General features: G+C 44.9%; 1 protein-coding gene across 2 annotated transcripts in view; it reads right to left on the bottom strand.

The window, feature by feature from the left end:
- Positions 1 to 2,600: 2,600 nt before the first annotated feature.
- Positions 2,601 to 16,897, bottom strand: part of MEIS1 (Meis homeobox 1) — a gene marked incomplete at its 3' end in the record, with an annotated part of 108,238 nt that continues 93,941 nt past the window's right edge. The window contains exons 9-12 of one of the 2 annotated variants that reach the window (XM_080343091.1): positions 7,445 to 7,503; positions 5,730 to 5,819; positions 5,376 to 5,471; positions 2,848 to 2,884 (exon numbers count right to left, since the gene is read on the bottom strand). In XM_080343091.1, the coding sequence (XP_080199217.1) occupies positions 5,413 to 5,471; positions 5,730 to 5,819; positions 7,445 to 7,503 (208 nt within the window). Of the gene's footprint in view, positions 2,885 to 5,375; positions 5,472 to 5,729; positions 5,820 to 7,444; positions 7,504 to 16,897 lie in introns of both variants that reach the window. The other variant, XM_080343090.1, reaches the window with a different exon arrangement.

The following is a 16,897-nucleotide window of genomic DNA, read 5'->3' as shown; positions in this document are numbered from 1 at the left end:
GGTCTGTGCCCCACTTCTCTGCGGCTGCGAAGAGGAAGACGCGTGTGCCCTCGCATGCGAGAAGGCGGTTTGTTTTTGTCTTTCAAGAAACATTAAAAAAAAAAACCCAAAACAAAACACCACAAAACAAAACCCCAAAAAGCAAAAAAAGCGACCCCCGTTCATTCACGTTTTGGCAGAAAAGTGTCATTATTCCGGGCTCACAAAGCGGGAGCCGGCAGATGCAGCCAGTTTGGCGGTACAGCGACCCTCTAAATTAAAAACCAACCAAACAAAAACCCTCAAGAGTTAAAAAAAATAAGGGGGAGGGTGGAGATCCAAGCTGCGGGGAGAGAGGGGGAAGACCCCACTTTGGTGGCTCGCTTAATTCCGAAAGGTCTGCGCTGCCTGTCGCCAGCCCTGCCCAGCTCGCATCCTGCCCAGCCCTGCCTGCATCCTGCCTGCACCCTGTCCTAGCCCTGCCTGCGCTCCTGCCCAGCCCTGCCCGGCCCCCGCCTCTTGTCCAGCCCCATCGCAGCCGGGGGCGGACACTCGATGGGGCGGACACTCAATGGGGGACCCCCGGGGGGGAACCCGGAGCCCGAGTCGGGGCAGCTGACCCTGCAGCATCCCCTGGACACGGGCCCGCCAGGGGGTGCCGGCTGGCTTGGGAGGGGGTGGGGGGGGCTGCTGCATGATTTTGCCTTAATTAAGATATTTGTGTAATTTTCCTACTGCCAGGAAACTTTTTAATATATATATCTGCGATATTATTGAAAGAAAACGAGAAGGTATCGCAGCCTACCCAGGCTGTTTGGTGCTATTTAACTCGCTGGCTGTGGCACAGAAAGTACAGCTGTGCGAGGAAATTGGTTAATGAGGAGGGGATGGCCTGCACCAGCCTCTGCTCACAGAGGTCCCGCAGCCCCTCGCAACAACACGTCATTTACTTACAAATATGCATTGCCTGGGCAATGTTTTCTCAGTTTTATTTTCCCCCTTCTTTAGCGTGTTCAGCTCCAGAAAGAAATTTGTCAGTGTAATTTAGTGGGAGGGGGTAATATTATTTACAAATTTGTCTGATAATGCCCTGTGATATTACATTTATTAATAGGCAACAGTTCCCATCCTGACAATTTACAGTGAAAGCTCCAAGGAAGTTTCTTAATGCAGCACAGCATTACTTTCACATTCTTTAAATATGAAGCTGATATTTAAATAGCAAATGATAGGCACATTTTTGGAGCTAGATGAATTTTGTAGCTGCTCGGCTCCCAATTTGGGATGGAATGGCTACAAATACTGAAGGGGGACATGAAACAAATTTTGCAAGCAATGGAGTCACCATGACAAAAAATAATTTGTTTTTATTTTAGATTCAGATTTCATTACTGCACTCAAACTACTACAACTGGGCTTTGAGTTATTATACAATCCAAACTGTTTCAATCAGAAACTCTAAGACTCAGTGTGCAATGATTATTATTAATAATAATTAGCTCCTTGGTTTCTTGATAGAAAAAGGCTATCAACAAGCATTTGTTTAACCACAACAAAAGTATAATTAGCTTATCCCACTTAGTAAATCTGTATGCATGCCAACTCATACCAAACTGCTACTTTTACAAAAAATTGCAATAATACAGATCATTTTTCCAGTCCTTTTTGCACAAAATTTATTTACAATGTATACATAAATGTTCCATGATGGGACTATGGAAAAAAAAATGCACACATGACCGATGTCTTGCCCAGAAAGAAAGTCAACATATTAAAAATAAATCTTCAGTCCATGTTTCGAGCTGCATAAAACAGGAAGTGATGTACAAGGTGGTGGTTGCTGCATGGGGACAAGGATGCTCTGATGTGACAATTAGGCTTCAAATACACTGCCTTTCCGTTTCCATGCTTCCTCCTACCAGTCTCCTTAAGACACTGCCTGCAACAGCTGATTAATCATTGTTGATGACTGCAGTTTTTCCCATCCTTCCCGATTTACATCTGTTCAGGCCAATTCAAATATGGTGAGTAAATGAATTAGACATGCAAATTCACGCCCCAGGCTAGAAAGAGAGAGAGGGAGAGAGACGGGGAGAAAGGGAGAGAAAGGGAAGAAAGACAGAGAGAGGAGGAGAGAGGAGAGAGAGAGTGTGCATGGCTGAAATCCTAGGATAGAAGAAAGATTCTTCTGCCTGACATAGTTATTTTAATGCTCTAAAAATCCTGCAAATAAGCCCTTTCTGTCATTTGCAGGGTAAGTGTAAGGCTTCTTTTTTAAATGTAAGGAGGCTTCTGGAGGAAGTGAAGAGCTATGGAAACAACACACATAGTGTGGAAAAATTTCACATTTTTTTTAAAAAATCTATAAGAAACAACGTAATATGGATAACAGTATAATAGCATTTTACAATATTTCACTCTTTGTTCTCTTAATGTCTTATATAGGTATTTAGCATGTCCCCAGAAGCTGACTTCGGTTGGTGTTCTCCTGCTTTTCAGGGTCCCTGTGAAGAATCGGAACGTCCCTTGGTCCAAAGTTGACGCCAAGAACTCCATAGTCATTGCAGAAAGACAATGTTTGAAATCTACCGTCGCTGCAGACAGTGCGTATTTCCCTTAAGCTACTGAGCATGAATGTCCATCACTTGTCCGCTCACTGCCGGCTCGCCGGTATGAAGCATTGTGGGGCTTGATGCTGACATGGGCATTCCAGGGTGGGGTGGTCCTCCATGCATCATCATCGCTGGGTGGTGAGGGTGTCCAGGAATGTAGGTATGCATGGGGGGGCCATGACGCAGCTGAGCAGGATGGGGGGGCATCTGGGGTGGGGTATAGCTTGGCTGTCCCATATTCATACCCATTGGACTACCCCGAGACACATAATCCCCTGGCATACTTTGCAGCCCTGCGGAGAGAAAGAGGCGGTGGTGAGTGGTGAGACCAGCTACCAACACAGGGTCGCGAAGCTCCTCGGTGTGGGCACGGGAAGGATGAGCTCGAGCCAAAGGTGACCATGGACTCACGGGCGCGTGAGTGCGTTTGCCGTTGTGGGATCCAAGCCCACGCCTGGACTCACAACGACGGCAACAGGGATGATTCCCAGGTCAAAAAAACTCCAAACGAACCCAAGAGCATCCTCCCCCATCCAAATACAGAGCTTTGGGAGATAAAACCACTTTCTGCTTTTATGGTGAGGAACATATGTGATGGAGATGTTTTCAATCTGGAAGCGTGCTGGAGGCAGAGCCAGCCCGATGACGACTACAGTCACACGGGGTGGTGGCACCAAGCTGGGGAAGCCCTGCAATGGCTCTCAGGTGGGCTCCATCCCCCGTGGCCTGGCTCCAGCTATTCGCCTCTGTCTCCCAGCTTGTAAAAATGTGCTGGGGATCCATAGTGGTTAATGAGGGGCCTGGCAGGAGAGATGGGTTAAATCTGCGTCAAGGTTTATCAACATTTATTTAGCTCTTGAGCCCAATCGCTTGGAATCTGTCCCAAGTATTTGTGCTATTCAAACAGCCACTATACAGCAAGCACATACATCGCTGAACAAAGGCCTCATATGAAGCCGAAATTGATAGGATTACTAAGGACAACTGTTAAATCAAACCTGTATTTTTAAACACATAAAAAAATATATATAATCAATAACAATTATCAATTAATTCTCTCCCCCTGCTCACTTCTGTCCAAAAAAATCAGACGCGCAACTCAGTCAACCTTTGAGTGGGTTTGGGAGAACAATAAGAAAAAAATTGGACCTAAAACAATAAAACCTCCTGCTTTCCGTGGGCCTCTGCCTTCTGCTTGGATTGCTGTAGCTGATGGGAACTGACAGGTGTATTGTTTCGGAGAGCTATAAGCTCCATAATCATCAAGGGTGAAAGGCATACGCTATTGCTAAGTAGGTTCAATTGGCTTTAGTTCTAAGTAAGAGTGCACTGTGAATGCGCCGAACACCTTGGAATCAGGTCTCAAGGCTCTAGCAATGAATAGCTGCTTAATCTAGCCTAAAGGAACAGTTTTGAACTAATGAAAATTGCTTATAAAATATACTGTACTCACAGCTCTTTAATCAAAAAAGATGATAATATTTTTTGTAATAACCTATTAATTTAATTGGTCACGAAGCATAAAATACATCATTTAAATTTAATTGACCCAGAAACTAAGAAACAATATTTAAATTAACTAAGCTAGAAATTTCCATGATGAGGTAATAAGGCTGTTGCATTCCCAAGCTCAGAGGAATGTTTTCACAGCTAATTGTTAAAACTTAGTTTTGACTTGTGCCCAGAGAAGACGACTACGAAATACACTTGGCCTGGGTAACTTCAAACCCTACATTAATTTAGGCTGGGGGCACAAAAAAGATGCCAAAATAACTGCCTTTAACTCCAGAAAGAGACCAACAGGAGCAGAATCAGGCACCATTTAAACATGGTACCGGTGCCTCAATACGTTTCAAACTGCTTTACTCTTTAAAAAAACAAACCAAAAAAATAAAAATGTGTATAATGCATTTCCCTTACAAAAAGACAAGAGGGAGAAGAAAAAAAAAACTGGGACAGTTTTTCTAGGCTTTCTTCGCGAGGCCTGCCACTGAAGATTGCATTAATGATCTCTATTTTTGTATACTGAATAAGTCAAATCCATTTGTCACACTGCAAGTGATGGCATACTTAATTTGGATATAGTCAATTAGCCTGGGCTAAGCTCCATAGCCTGCTGCGCACACCTCTATTTTGTATTCTCTCTTTTTCCTTTGCCACACGTAATCCCATTATGATGGACAGACAAAGAGAAATAAACTTGGAAAAAAAAAAAAACATTAACAAAAAATCAAAGTTTCATTCACCGCCTTCCAAAACGCAACTAAGTGAAGCTGCCGTTTACTTGTTTATTTTTTTTTACCTATGAGAAGTCTCTGTTTGGCTTTTTTGGTGTCTTGCAGGTTAGCGGGAGAAATGTAACTCATGCATCAACTGCGGTTAGACAGATTTATGACACTTTGGGGACATGCTCTTTCCTCTCCCTGTGCTGCTGCAGACCGCTTACATTTTGCAAATCAGTCTGTTGCCAAGACGACGGGCTCCCCCACCTCCCCGGCTGCTTCTTGTTTTGTCATGTGCTCGGGGATGGATAATAGCATCAATGTATGGCGGCGTCGATGTACGGCGGCGTCAATGTACGGCGCGCGCACGCACAGGGGGTTTGGGAGCTTGGAAAGCTTGAGCTGAACCGGAGAGAGAGAAACCCGAAGGAGCCCAGGCGTAGGATGGATGGATGGAAAGGAAGGAACAAGCATGAGGCTATGGGCAGGGAGAACATAGGGAAATGCAAGGAGACAAATATCCCTGGGACAAAGTGAGAACAAAGACCCCGTTTGTACTTACTTCCCCCTGGCTTTGCCATTGGTTACCTAGGTGAAGGTTACATGTAGTGCCACTGCCCCTCCATGCCCATATTCATGCCCATTCCACTCATAGGTCCTAGAGGGAGATAAAAATCCAAGAAGATGCCAGAGAATGAGCAAAGTCAACAGATAGTGCCAAAAGCCCCTTTCCAAAACACAAGCACAGCAGAGAGTCCAGGACCACTCGAGCGAGAAGACGCCTGGTTCTCCTGGGCACTGCTGAAGGCGGGCAGAGGACAGGCGAGGCAAGGCAGGCAGCTGAGGCGACGGCAGAGGGCAAGAGGTGAGGTTTCCTGCAGTGGCGCAACCAGGGTCACTCATCGGTGGGGCTTACCTGGCGCTCGGATGCCCATGTGCTGCTGGCCGTCCATCACGAAACCTCCCATCGGCTGCCCGTCGGGGTTATAGGGTGTTCCTTGACTTACTGCAAAAGTGCAGAACATTTTGCTCTTTAGCGACAGCCAAATGGGTCACCTCTTCTTCAGGGCATCAAGACACAACCCCCCCACCCATGGACTGCATGAAACAGCTATTGATCCTGGCTCTAAAAAGAAGGAATCATAGAATCACAGAATCATAGAATCACAGAATCATAGAATGGTTTGGGTTGGAAGGACCTTCAAAGCTCACCCAGTCCAACCCCTGCCATGAGCAGGGACATCTTCACCAGATCAGGTTGCTCAGAGCCCTGTCCAGCCTGGCCTGGGATGTCTCCAGGGATGGGGCATCCACCACCTCTCTGGGCAACCTGGGACAGTGTTTCACCACCCTCATTGGAAAAAATTTCTTCCTCATGTCTGGCCCGAATCTCCCCTCCTTTAGTTTAAAACCATCACTCCTTGTCCTGTCGTAACAGGCCCAGCTAAAAGGTCTGTCCCCATCATCTTTCTTATAGGCCCCTTCTAAGTACTGGAAGATTAAAAACATCTACTGCTCAAATTTAGTGGTCGGGCTAACAAGCTTGCTTAGTTTTGGCTTGATTTCCTCCTGCAAGCTTGGAAATGAAGTTAGCGATCCGAAATCTCAAGACACGAGGAGCCCCGGCTCCAGCTGCTGCTGCTGCTGACGTCAATGCAAAGACCTGTATAGGAGCTGGATTTTATGGCTGGAATTGTCACACTGAAATCACAGTGTGTTAAATTACGCCCGTACGCCTTTCTAAGAGCAGGACCTGAACACATTCGTGCCAGATATTTACCTCTAATGCCAAAATAATCAAATGTACTCAAAGAGGAAGCGTGGCCCAAAGGTATCTTGGACAATGACGGATTTGGATAGTTTGGCAGCGAGACTCCAAAAACGAAACCAATTGGGAGTAACAGGCTATTCCTTGATGGTAAATACCCACACCGAGCTGTGAGCCGAGACCCCAGACACAACCAGCATGTGAAAACTTAACATTTTTTAAAATAATAAATCCCCCCGAAGTAAACTCCAAACACTCGGTGATCCCAAAAGACAGCTACTAGAAAGAAGAGACAAGGGACAAAGGGAGCTTATACAAGTACCACTACCTGAACTCAAGGTTTTAACTGTACATTAAAAGCTGGCTTCAGAAGTAAGCTGCCTTGGGTTATTAAAGCACATAAAGCTCTACCTCATTGAATGTCTTTGAACTTTACTGAGTCCCACAAGCGATTCTGACCCCTTTGCCCTTTTGACAGGTAATAAAGTTTACAGCAATTCCACACCAAGCCATGCACCAGGGAGTGGTCACAGGAGCAGAAAGAGCTGGGAAGGAAAACTCAAAATAACTACTAAATAAAATGAAAATAACATCAATTCCAAATGTGTAGAGAATATCTGGTCATGGAGCAGATAATTTGAGTTTCTTTTTTTAAAATTTTCAATGTCTTTTTTTGCCTCCCAATATTTTAATAATGTTAAAATGATTAGGGTTGTAATGAAACAAAGCTGGTTGTACTTTAATTGTCAATCATTCCCAGCATTCATTTCTCATTTATTTACCACGTAATGGACCTCCCGGTGAATGGCTTGAGGATGGTTTACGCCTGTGTGACTTGAATATGGTTACTATAGGGGACTTGCCTGCTCGATTGGACTGGTCTATCATGGGCTGAACTATTCTTCTTCTAGCGTTAATAAACCTGCAAGAAAAAGAGAGGAAAGCAAACGGTTATTGAAGGGGACGACTTCCACCCAGCCCCGCCGTGGTGCTCTCCATCAGGCTGCGTGGGGATGCAAATACTGCAAAACCTCTAACCCCGACGACCTTTGAGAGCACGAGCTTGGGGTTTCTGAGCTGATTTATGTTTGCCTGCTTTTTGCCACAGTCGGACACTTCCATTTCATCTTTTCACAGGGGAATTAGCTGAGTTTTCAGGAAACAATACTGGCAACACTCTTCTCAGTTCAGAATGAGGCACGAAAAAAAGGGTGAAGCTGGTGAGATGCTCGTGAGGGCATCTGCTCCCTCCCCCTCATTAGTCCCATTTCTGCCTTATGTCCTCTGACTTCTTTTTCCATTTCTTCTTTTATCAAAACCTGCCCCTACCTCTTGCAAACCTAATTCCCTTTTAATGTCCACTATTAAGATAATGAACTGTGATGGCAGAACCCCATCAAATGAGGGAACGTCTGGAGTTTTATCACCGTTAAGTCACACTGCTGGGGACTTCAGAGCCCTGCATTCCTCGTAGCCATTTCTTGGTGGGCTTTCTCCCCCCTCTCTTTATGCAAAGTCTGAGAGGTCAAGGCGAGGTCATAGCTTTACAGTAATTGAATTTATAATCCTGTTTTCTCCAGCTAGGCCTGACCATTTACAGCAAACATCTTGTTAAACTGTAATTACTGGACTACTGAAAATTCCCCTCAAACAATGAAAAGCAGATCTTTGTAAAGAAGAAAAAAAAAGGTACAGTCGTTTTTAAAAAGAGCCATCTGCAACATTACTCTTTGCGTTTTTGTAGCTCTTTGCCTCAGTCTTGCAATGTTTATTTGGGGAAAGAATATTCAAAATAATTTGGAGCAAAACAGAAGGAGCGGCATCGCAAGTGCCCCGGTCCTTGTGGCATTGCAATCAGGAGGCTCAAAACCATGGCTGGGAACCTGTCCGAAGAGCGTTAGAAGAACTTCTCTTGCGGCTTCACTCATCAAAAAGCTTAGTTAAAAAACATTTGGAAAACATCTCCATGAAGATTTAATCACGGTGAAGCCTCATAAACAGACTTTACATTCTTTACGAGAGAGAAAAACAATAATAAAACCACGTATGCCTTAATATTTACAAGTAAAGGAAGAAGTGTGAGCACGTGTGTAACCACACCGTGCTTGTGAAACGCAATGGGAAAGTCTACAAAGGGCTATATGGTGCTTGTTTTTGTTGCCTTTGCTTGGGGTAGCTTAGCAGGAGCTCTCCTACCACGGAGATAAAGCCACCAGGACATTCCTGCGGGAATCAGCTTTGCCCACCCTTCCCTTACGCCAGCGAGGAGAAGGATCACAAACCACCGCCCTGTGCTGTTTGTTTTGCCCTCATTGAAGACCAGCACAGAGATTTTGGTCTCCTACTATCTCCCATTCTCGACTGACTCCCCACTCCCTAAACTCTCAAAAAATTAATCAAGATGTTGAGTCCTAATCCAACCTGTCTTAACAAAATGGGCTCAAAGGCACCAGTTCCAGGTGCCGATCTGGAAATGTTACATCTGAACTAGGTCACGTTTTGTCAGCAACAGTATTGGATCAATTTTTGTACATATTTCCAATAAAACCCCCCATCTTAACTCCAGCAAACAGTGTTGCAAATCAGTTTATCATTATCTTGTACAAACCATGAAAATTAGAATCATGTGAGCAGAAGGTTAGACTAATTCTTCTTTCTCATTATAAGCACAGGTGTAGCACAAACACCATGCGAAATAAGCAATTAAAAAAAATCTGCTTTTTTCCCCCATTAGCTGCCTTAGCTCCATGACCAATTAGAAAATTGTTTAATATCTGTAATCTGCATTTGCAGAAAACAATTTTCACAGTAACTCTCCTAAGTAAAACAGCACCACAAACCCCTAGCGCTCCAGCCATTTCTTTCTGCAAGCCTGGCAGGATCTTGCTGTGTTTATTCCATCATTCTCTTGCCTGATTGCCAGGACCTGTTAGTGTGTCAGGAAGGCATTTCTTATTTGTATTTTCAGACATTTTGTGTAAGCCGTGAGATTGGCTGGTCACCGAAACCTTCATTTGCCAACAGCTTTTACCTCAAAGAAACCCTGAGCAAAATTAAGCACACACGCACGCCAACTTCACAACTTTCTCTTCCTTCTCCTCCAAACTAAAAGCACTTTTAATAAGAAGGGCAGTCTCATAATAACAAGCTATATAGCTAGAATTTACCAATAATTATCCACAAGATGGGCCTACAGTAAAACATATTCTCACCTGTTTGCCCCACGCTACCGCTTGGGATGTCTGCTTTAAGAACATTTTACACACAGGTACTTAGCAGTTATCTTCTTCCTACGCGTTCATATAAGTATTTTCTATAAGTAGCAATTCTGCCAAACAGCCCAGTGTTTGGATGTCTTCAGGGGGAATTCAGACGCAAGAACATTTTCCTTCTGGGTAAAGTAATAAAATGACATTCTCGCTCCTCCCACTAGAAGTCAAACGGAGGTCAGCTCCCCATCCTTGTATCTGTTTAAATAAACTGGTCCAGCTGTTTGTTTCCAGGATGCCCTTTAACCTTCTGTCCCATCCTCCCTGCCTTTGTAACAGAACGCTTTACTTTGCATTATAGTAGACTCCAAACCACTATGCATTAAAAAAAAGAAAGTATTCACTTTAAAGTTTCTTCCTGCATCCCAAACTTGGAATTCGTAAGAACCCATCAGATTAAAACTCTTAATGTGGCTTGCCTTGAAAGAGCACAATGCAGCGCTGTTACATTTATAAATCACATTTGAGAGCTCCTTGCAAGCGAATTAGCTGTTGCTGCAGAAATATACAGACATGGGGGGACAATTTCTTCATACTCTGTTTTTTTCTTTGATAGAAGGGCCAGGATCTTTTGATCACTCTTTGAATTTCCAAAGTACTAGGCTGATGTACCACCAGCAGAAATCATGGAAGAGAAAAGCTAACAGGAAAAATCTTACTGCCCCTTTTCCTGTGTGTTCACATTCACCTATTTTAAGAGAAAGAAACCCTGAATCACCTTGTTTTCAAAAGTTCAGAGGAATCAGGACCTAAAAAAGATATTTGCATATTAAGTGCTACTCAAATGGAGTATTGTCAGACTACAACCCAGTATAAAACTGAAGTTAATGATTAAGATGGCCAAATAACGTTACCCATGTGAGTAAAGACCCTCACAGGCTCAAAGGCTTGCAGAAAGTATTTTTCCCCACACCAGTGCTCTATGCTCTATGCACTGGTACCTTTGCTTTGATATGGGAGGGATTTTGCTTTGCTTTTGCTTTCCATCAAAGAGCAGAATCAACAGCACCACAAACAACGTGAGATCTCTCAGTGCACAAGCTGCTCCCATTTCCCTGCCCAAGTAGAGCTGAGAAATCTGCAAAAAGATGCTTTGGGTTGCAGTCTTTATTTTCTTTTATTTTTTGTTTTTTTCTGCAAGGGGAAGGATCTGGCATGGAGGAAACATTTGAACAGTTGGGCAAACACAGGAGTTTAAAGTATTTATTATTTTTTTCAAGTTAACTTTTCCTTGCCCTTTTGGATACACAAGATTGCGCTTTCCACGATGTCCCAAAAGAAGCAAGAAAAAAACAGCTAATCCACCTGCATTACTGCTAAAGAGCAGGAGGAAACCCTCTCTTTCTCCAATTTGCATTTTCCTAGGATGTTTTCTCTTAGGCTTGTTGCCCGGGGTGTGTCTCCGGAGGTCACTGGCTGTCCCCCGGTTGGTGCACGCCGGTCCCACGGGTGAGATCCAGCCCCGGCCCCGGGGATGCAGCAATCCGCCTCTGCACTCTGACCTTCAGCTTGGCCGCCCTGGCTGCCAGGCACAAGTTTTGTTTCTTCTCAGCGAGAGGCAGCACGGCTGGTGATGACAAAAGACTTATTTTATTTGGAAATTGGCTACAATAATAGCAGCCAGAGAGCAAGGATTTTCGGAGGGTCACCAAACCCTCCGAAAGGCACAGTTCGCTACGGCTCAGGTTACAGCCGGAATGACATTTTCTGCACAGATCTGTTCTTTCTCCCTTCCCCTTGTATTTCACTTCAGTTGAGTGAATAAAACAAGACCTTCCTCCGCTGTCACAAATTTCCAAAGTCACCTTTGCTCAAGAATCGCCAGAGCGATCGTGGGGACTTCCAATTTGCGATCTTTGAATGAAATTTTCCAGGACCAGCTGTCTGAAAGAAGATGCTGAGACTTTGTGGTATATTGAATTTTCCTCTCTCCCCCCCCGCCCTCCCAAAGGAGGAGAGTTTCACACCATTACCGACTTTTGATACTTGGAGTTGCAGGCTGCTCCTTCTGAATATCGTCCCAAAGCGCCACATGCCAGAAGTCTGTGTATCACTAGCGGTGCCAAGAAATTCCCCAAAATCACTCTGCCTCGTTTTCTCCTTGAGCTCCTTCTAGCAAACCAGGCGTAAGAACAATGAGAAACCCCACAGTACCTACAAACCTCACTGCTAAAATCTCTCCTGCCCCTCTGAAAAGAACAGTGTCCCTCTTGACAACAAACAAATCCTCATTTTTTTATAACAGGTGCCAAAGTAACCAGAGCCCTTCAAACTGGCAAATAATTCACTTGTAAAACTAGCCGTACTCTTTTCTGCATACTGGGATCTTTCATTTATGCAGCAGCGAAACAACCTTCTCTATTCAGCACTTAATTCCTCAACGCTTAACAGGTTTATCTCTAATAAAAACAATTTAAATGGAAAGTGTGCTATAAACTGGGATTATTACACTTCAGTAACTGCTTTATTCCTTACTTTAACATATTTTCATTTTTTTCCTGTGTATTTGTTTTCCAGACCTTTTTAAAGGAGTCAGTTAAAGAAAAGAAAAAACCCTAGGAATTATTTCACTGAATACTTTAAAATGTTTTAAAAACAGCCTTAAAAATAGCAAGCTCCCGCTCTAATTATGAACAGAAAAAAATAACTGCAGACTTTTGAATGGTAATCGCATCTCTGTGTCCCTAAAATGAGAAATAAATGTTAAAAGAGTGCTTACTGCCGTTATTAGAAAGTTCTGATCCTGAAGTCAGTTAGTGTGCTTAATGATCCGTAACTACCAGTCATTAGCAATCCATGCTCTCTGTACTCCCTTTATTTGTAAAGAAAAAAAACATCCAAGACACTCAAGAAACTTTGTTCAATTTAAAGTCAAACCTCATGAAGTCATGTTTGGCAACTTTTCTTGGTTTCTCCTCCGAACCGAAGACAGTTCAGGACTGCAATACATCATTTACAACACTAAGTAGAGGTAGGGAGGGAAGAGAGTACACGGGCTGCTAACCGCCCACTCCAGACACGTAATATTGGAATATACTCCAAATGCAGAGAGTCCATCCATCAGGGGGTGGGGAAGGTCTCCTGAAAGTTCTCCTCTCCTCTCCCTCCCTCCTCCACTGGCAGCACCAGGAACTGTATTTAAGGCTGGGGGTGTCGCAAGACAATATTGAAGAGTGAACAAATAAAATACTATGCAAAAACCAGTGATGAAAAACCACTAATTAGCTGACAAATTTGATGTAAAGCACTAATGAAAGCCATGTGTGGTTCTGCAATTTAGTTTTAAAAATAGCATCTGACTTCAAGCATTACTATGTGACCCCACCGATGGACTCATGTTGTGCATTCAGAAAAGTTGCTTTAAAGTGCGAGAGTGCTATTGAATCTCTCGCAAGCCAGTCCTGCTAATGTAACAAGCATATCAAGTACAAAAATAGAAAGCAGAGAGATGGGATCACGTATGCTCTCCTTGTAAGAGAGCCGGCTATGCCCTACATTTGGTCGGCCCAATGTGCGCCAGCTCCACCTTTGGCCACCTCCTGTGCTTGCTCTTCTCCCAACCTCTTAAGCCCCGCTTCCCCTCCTGCTCCATACCGTGCGTTCTTCTCAAATCACCACGGGATGCCTCCTGCCTCCAAATAAACGGACCAGATTTGGTGGAGCACCCTGCTGCCAGCCCCGTGGGACACCACGCAGCTTCAGTGACCGCCTCGGGGTGGCAGTGAGCCCAGAGGTAGCTCGTGCTCTCGGTGCAGAAGGCACAGCCGATAGCTTTCCACCGAGGTATGACCCATGAGCTCCTGGCCCCACTCTCTCCCTGGCCCAAACGCTCCCTTAGAGCCATCTCTGCAGAGGAAACACAGCTGGTGGCTGCTCGATTGGTCTTTCTAGAAGAAAGCTGGGCAGGGAACACTTTTCCCATCTTGCACAATTTTTCCTGTTCCCTAGCAGGATGGAACTAAAGCCTATTTGTATTTATTCAGCTAGTTTTGAATGAAAAACAAGGGAAGGACTTGCTAGGGAGGAGTGAAGAGTCAACAAGCCCCGGGAAGGACTCCCTGAAGATGCTCCTCCCTGCTCTGCCCATCTCCAGTGCCCTCCCACATCACAGCTGAGCTGCTGTTGGCCTTTCTGGTACGCTCTCCTCCTCCTCCTCCTCCCCTCCCATCCACAAATCCCACTCAGTCCTCCAAAAAGCTCAGCCAACATGGAAAGTTTCCAGCGAAAAATCGGGTCCAGCACCCAGACGTCTCCCCGCAGAGGCCGTTCCGGGGGTCTCGGCTGTGCCAGGGAGGGCTCGCAGCAACCTCATTCCCTGACACCGCAGTTCCCCGGGGGTTTAAAGCAGATGTAAACTCGCCCTCGGCAGCCAGATGATGTAAGGGGAAATCTTTACATGGCAAAGCGCCAGCGGAGCTGACCTCCCGTCTCTTCCCTGCTCCCAAATCCCAGCGCAGCTGTAGTCCGCTGATCTCCGTGTGCCACAATTAGCCTTTAAGGAATATGGCAAGGATTCATCTAGTAGAGCAGCACTTAAAGGCTGCTCTAACTCCCTCCTGGGACAGCACTGGACCCCAAAACAACACTGCAGTTGGGTACACAACATGCTACCAGCCAAAATCTTGCCTCCTACAAAAAATGCCCAAGGACTGACGCTGTGTAGTTGTTTTTCCACTGCAGACTTGCAGAGCAATTCATCTCAGTGCCATCCAGTGCACTGTATTTGCAGGGATAGAGATGTACGTGCTTTGATGTACAGACAAAAACAGACGCCACAATCCCCAGGACCTCTCAAACGGTCGTGGCAGGGGGTGCGCAATCTCTCTGCAAGCTTTGAGAGCATCCCAGACTGCGACACACATCTCCCGGATCGGGCTTTTCTCCAGGACTGAGGGGGTTCTGACTCTCAGCTTTCCACCTGCACCTTCAGGAGAGCATGTCTGGACTTTGTAACCCAGGTCCTGCTCTGGTGCGCACCATCAGGGCAACCCAGCAGCTTCAAATCACTTCAAATCAACAACCCGAGTCTCACTCCATGGCAGGGTTTGTGCTGGGAATGGGTGAGAATTGATAGCGAAATACTTGCTATTTCCTTGAAAACACTCCTTTCTCTACCAGCAACTCCTTGTCCTCTGTCAGTCCAGCATAACCTCCTATTTAAAGGAATGTAGCGTTTGTGAGAAGTGCCTGTACGATCTCCCAGCTTTCTCCTGCTGCACAAGTGGTCTAAACACAGAAGTTCCCCCTTTGAGGTCCAAAAGGCTTTTTCCATACATCAAGTTAGGAGCCTTGTCCAAACAGTTTTCCCCTGTTCATTCCTACCTATAATGCACAGAGCATGGGAGCTGGAAGCTGTGCCTGGTCCTCCAGCCCAAGCGAAACCAGAGGGGCTGCTCTCACATCTGGCACTGGTTTAAGCATGCTCCCGCTCACTTAAGGATACGAGAAATGCCGTGTCTGTGCTCCTGAATGGATCTCCTCACCCTCCACATCTCCAGAAGGCCACTTAAGGAGTTTGGAGTAACTCTGTACCCTGTCACCACACACCATTCCTCCAGCCTGCAGGACATGGAGAAGCGGATCCAGGATGGCCAAACCGAAAGCCTTAACAAATGTCTCTGGGAGAAAACACCCCCAGAGCTCCCAAAGAGAAAACAAAATGAACACCTTGTGATTTGTATGTGAATTAGTCTTTGACATCGCTCTGGTCTATACCCTGAGACACTGGTTCAGGATGGAGGAGGGAAGCTGTGATTCCTGTGGTTGAGTCCTCCCTACCACTTCCGAGACAGCAAACATGAGCGCGTTGGTGTATTTTGTGTGATGTGGGCACCTGCAAAACTGGTTTCAAATTATTTCTTTTTTTTCAGAAACCACAAAAGATACAACTCTGAGTCACAGCCAACCTGAAACACAACCCCACACTTCTGGACAAACTCCCCCCAAGACATCCTACTTCAAAACATTGTTTTCTAACCACTACTAATAACCTACTTTGTAATCTACTTTATCTAAACATAATTTCCCATTAAGTGAAGTAATTAATTTTGCTTATAATCCTACTCCTGACGGCGTTTTATTCAGGGCAGAAGAAAAGACACGCTCAGAAAACAAGGCAAACAAAACACACTGAGGGAGGTCAGAGGAATGTCAAAGATAAAAAGAATTTGTGAGACTACGTGACATAGGAAGCTTAGGGATCAGCCCCCCAGATGGTACAAACCACCTTTATAAACCAAGTGACAAGTCAGACGTCTCTGGGACAAATCTGAATGAAAAAGGAGCAATTGCTCTCGTACTTTATCATTAGCCAAAAAAGCCACAAGGACTACAGGGCAAGAAAAAGAATAACCCATGAAACTGTTACATGACCTAGATTTCGTTGAAGAACTGTGGAAGCAATATTTTTTCAGCAGCATCTGCTGCCTTTTTTTCCTTTTTCAAAAGTAAAATAAAAAGCAGAAGCCTCGTTGGCTCTATCGCTGGTAAAGCCACCCATACATCATTTACACCAAACCCATTTCAGGGCAGGCAGGGCAAAACGCACGCCCGTCCTCGCCCTGTGCCTCTGGCTGTGTTTCATTTTTTGAGAAGAGAAAATTGTTTTAGCCGAGAAGGAGGCAACATTTGCCCCATATTTAATATTTCAGGCTGACTTTTTAAGCAGGCAGTTTGTTTTATGCAGGTGCAGCCCGGAGCTAGTGCCTGATGTAAGTGCGAGAGAGGGTCTCCGAGGGCACCTTTCTCCCCGTGTTGGCGTTTCAGTTTGCGACGGTTAATCGCTCTACAGCAACCTCAGCAACTGTTGACACAAAATAGGTGGAGATCAGGTCTGTGCAAGCACAAAATACCAGAAAGGCAAACTATATGTAAACACACTTCAGATAGCTATGACAAGAATAGACCAAAACCTGACTTGCAAAGCAATGACAAACCATTACTCTCCTCTTCTCTCTCTCTCTCTTTTTAAATAGATATATTGAAGGTATATATTTTTATTTATTTTTTTAATATATATTGAGGGTATTTTTCCTGACAGAAGCATCT

The sequence above is a fragment of the Nesoenas mayeri genome (assembly GCF_963082525.1).
Source record: "Nesoenas mayeri genome assembly, chromosome: 3".
Lineage (NCBI taxonomy): Eukaryota > Metazoa > Chordata > Aves > Columbiformes > Columbidae > Nesoenas > Nesoenas mayeri.
Note: the sequence above shows the minus strand (reverse complement) of the source record. Positions and strands in the feature narration are given on the sequence as shown.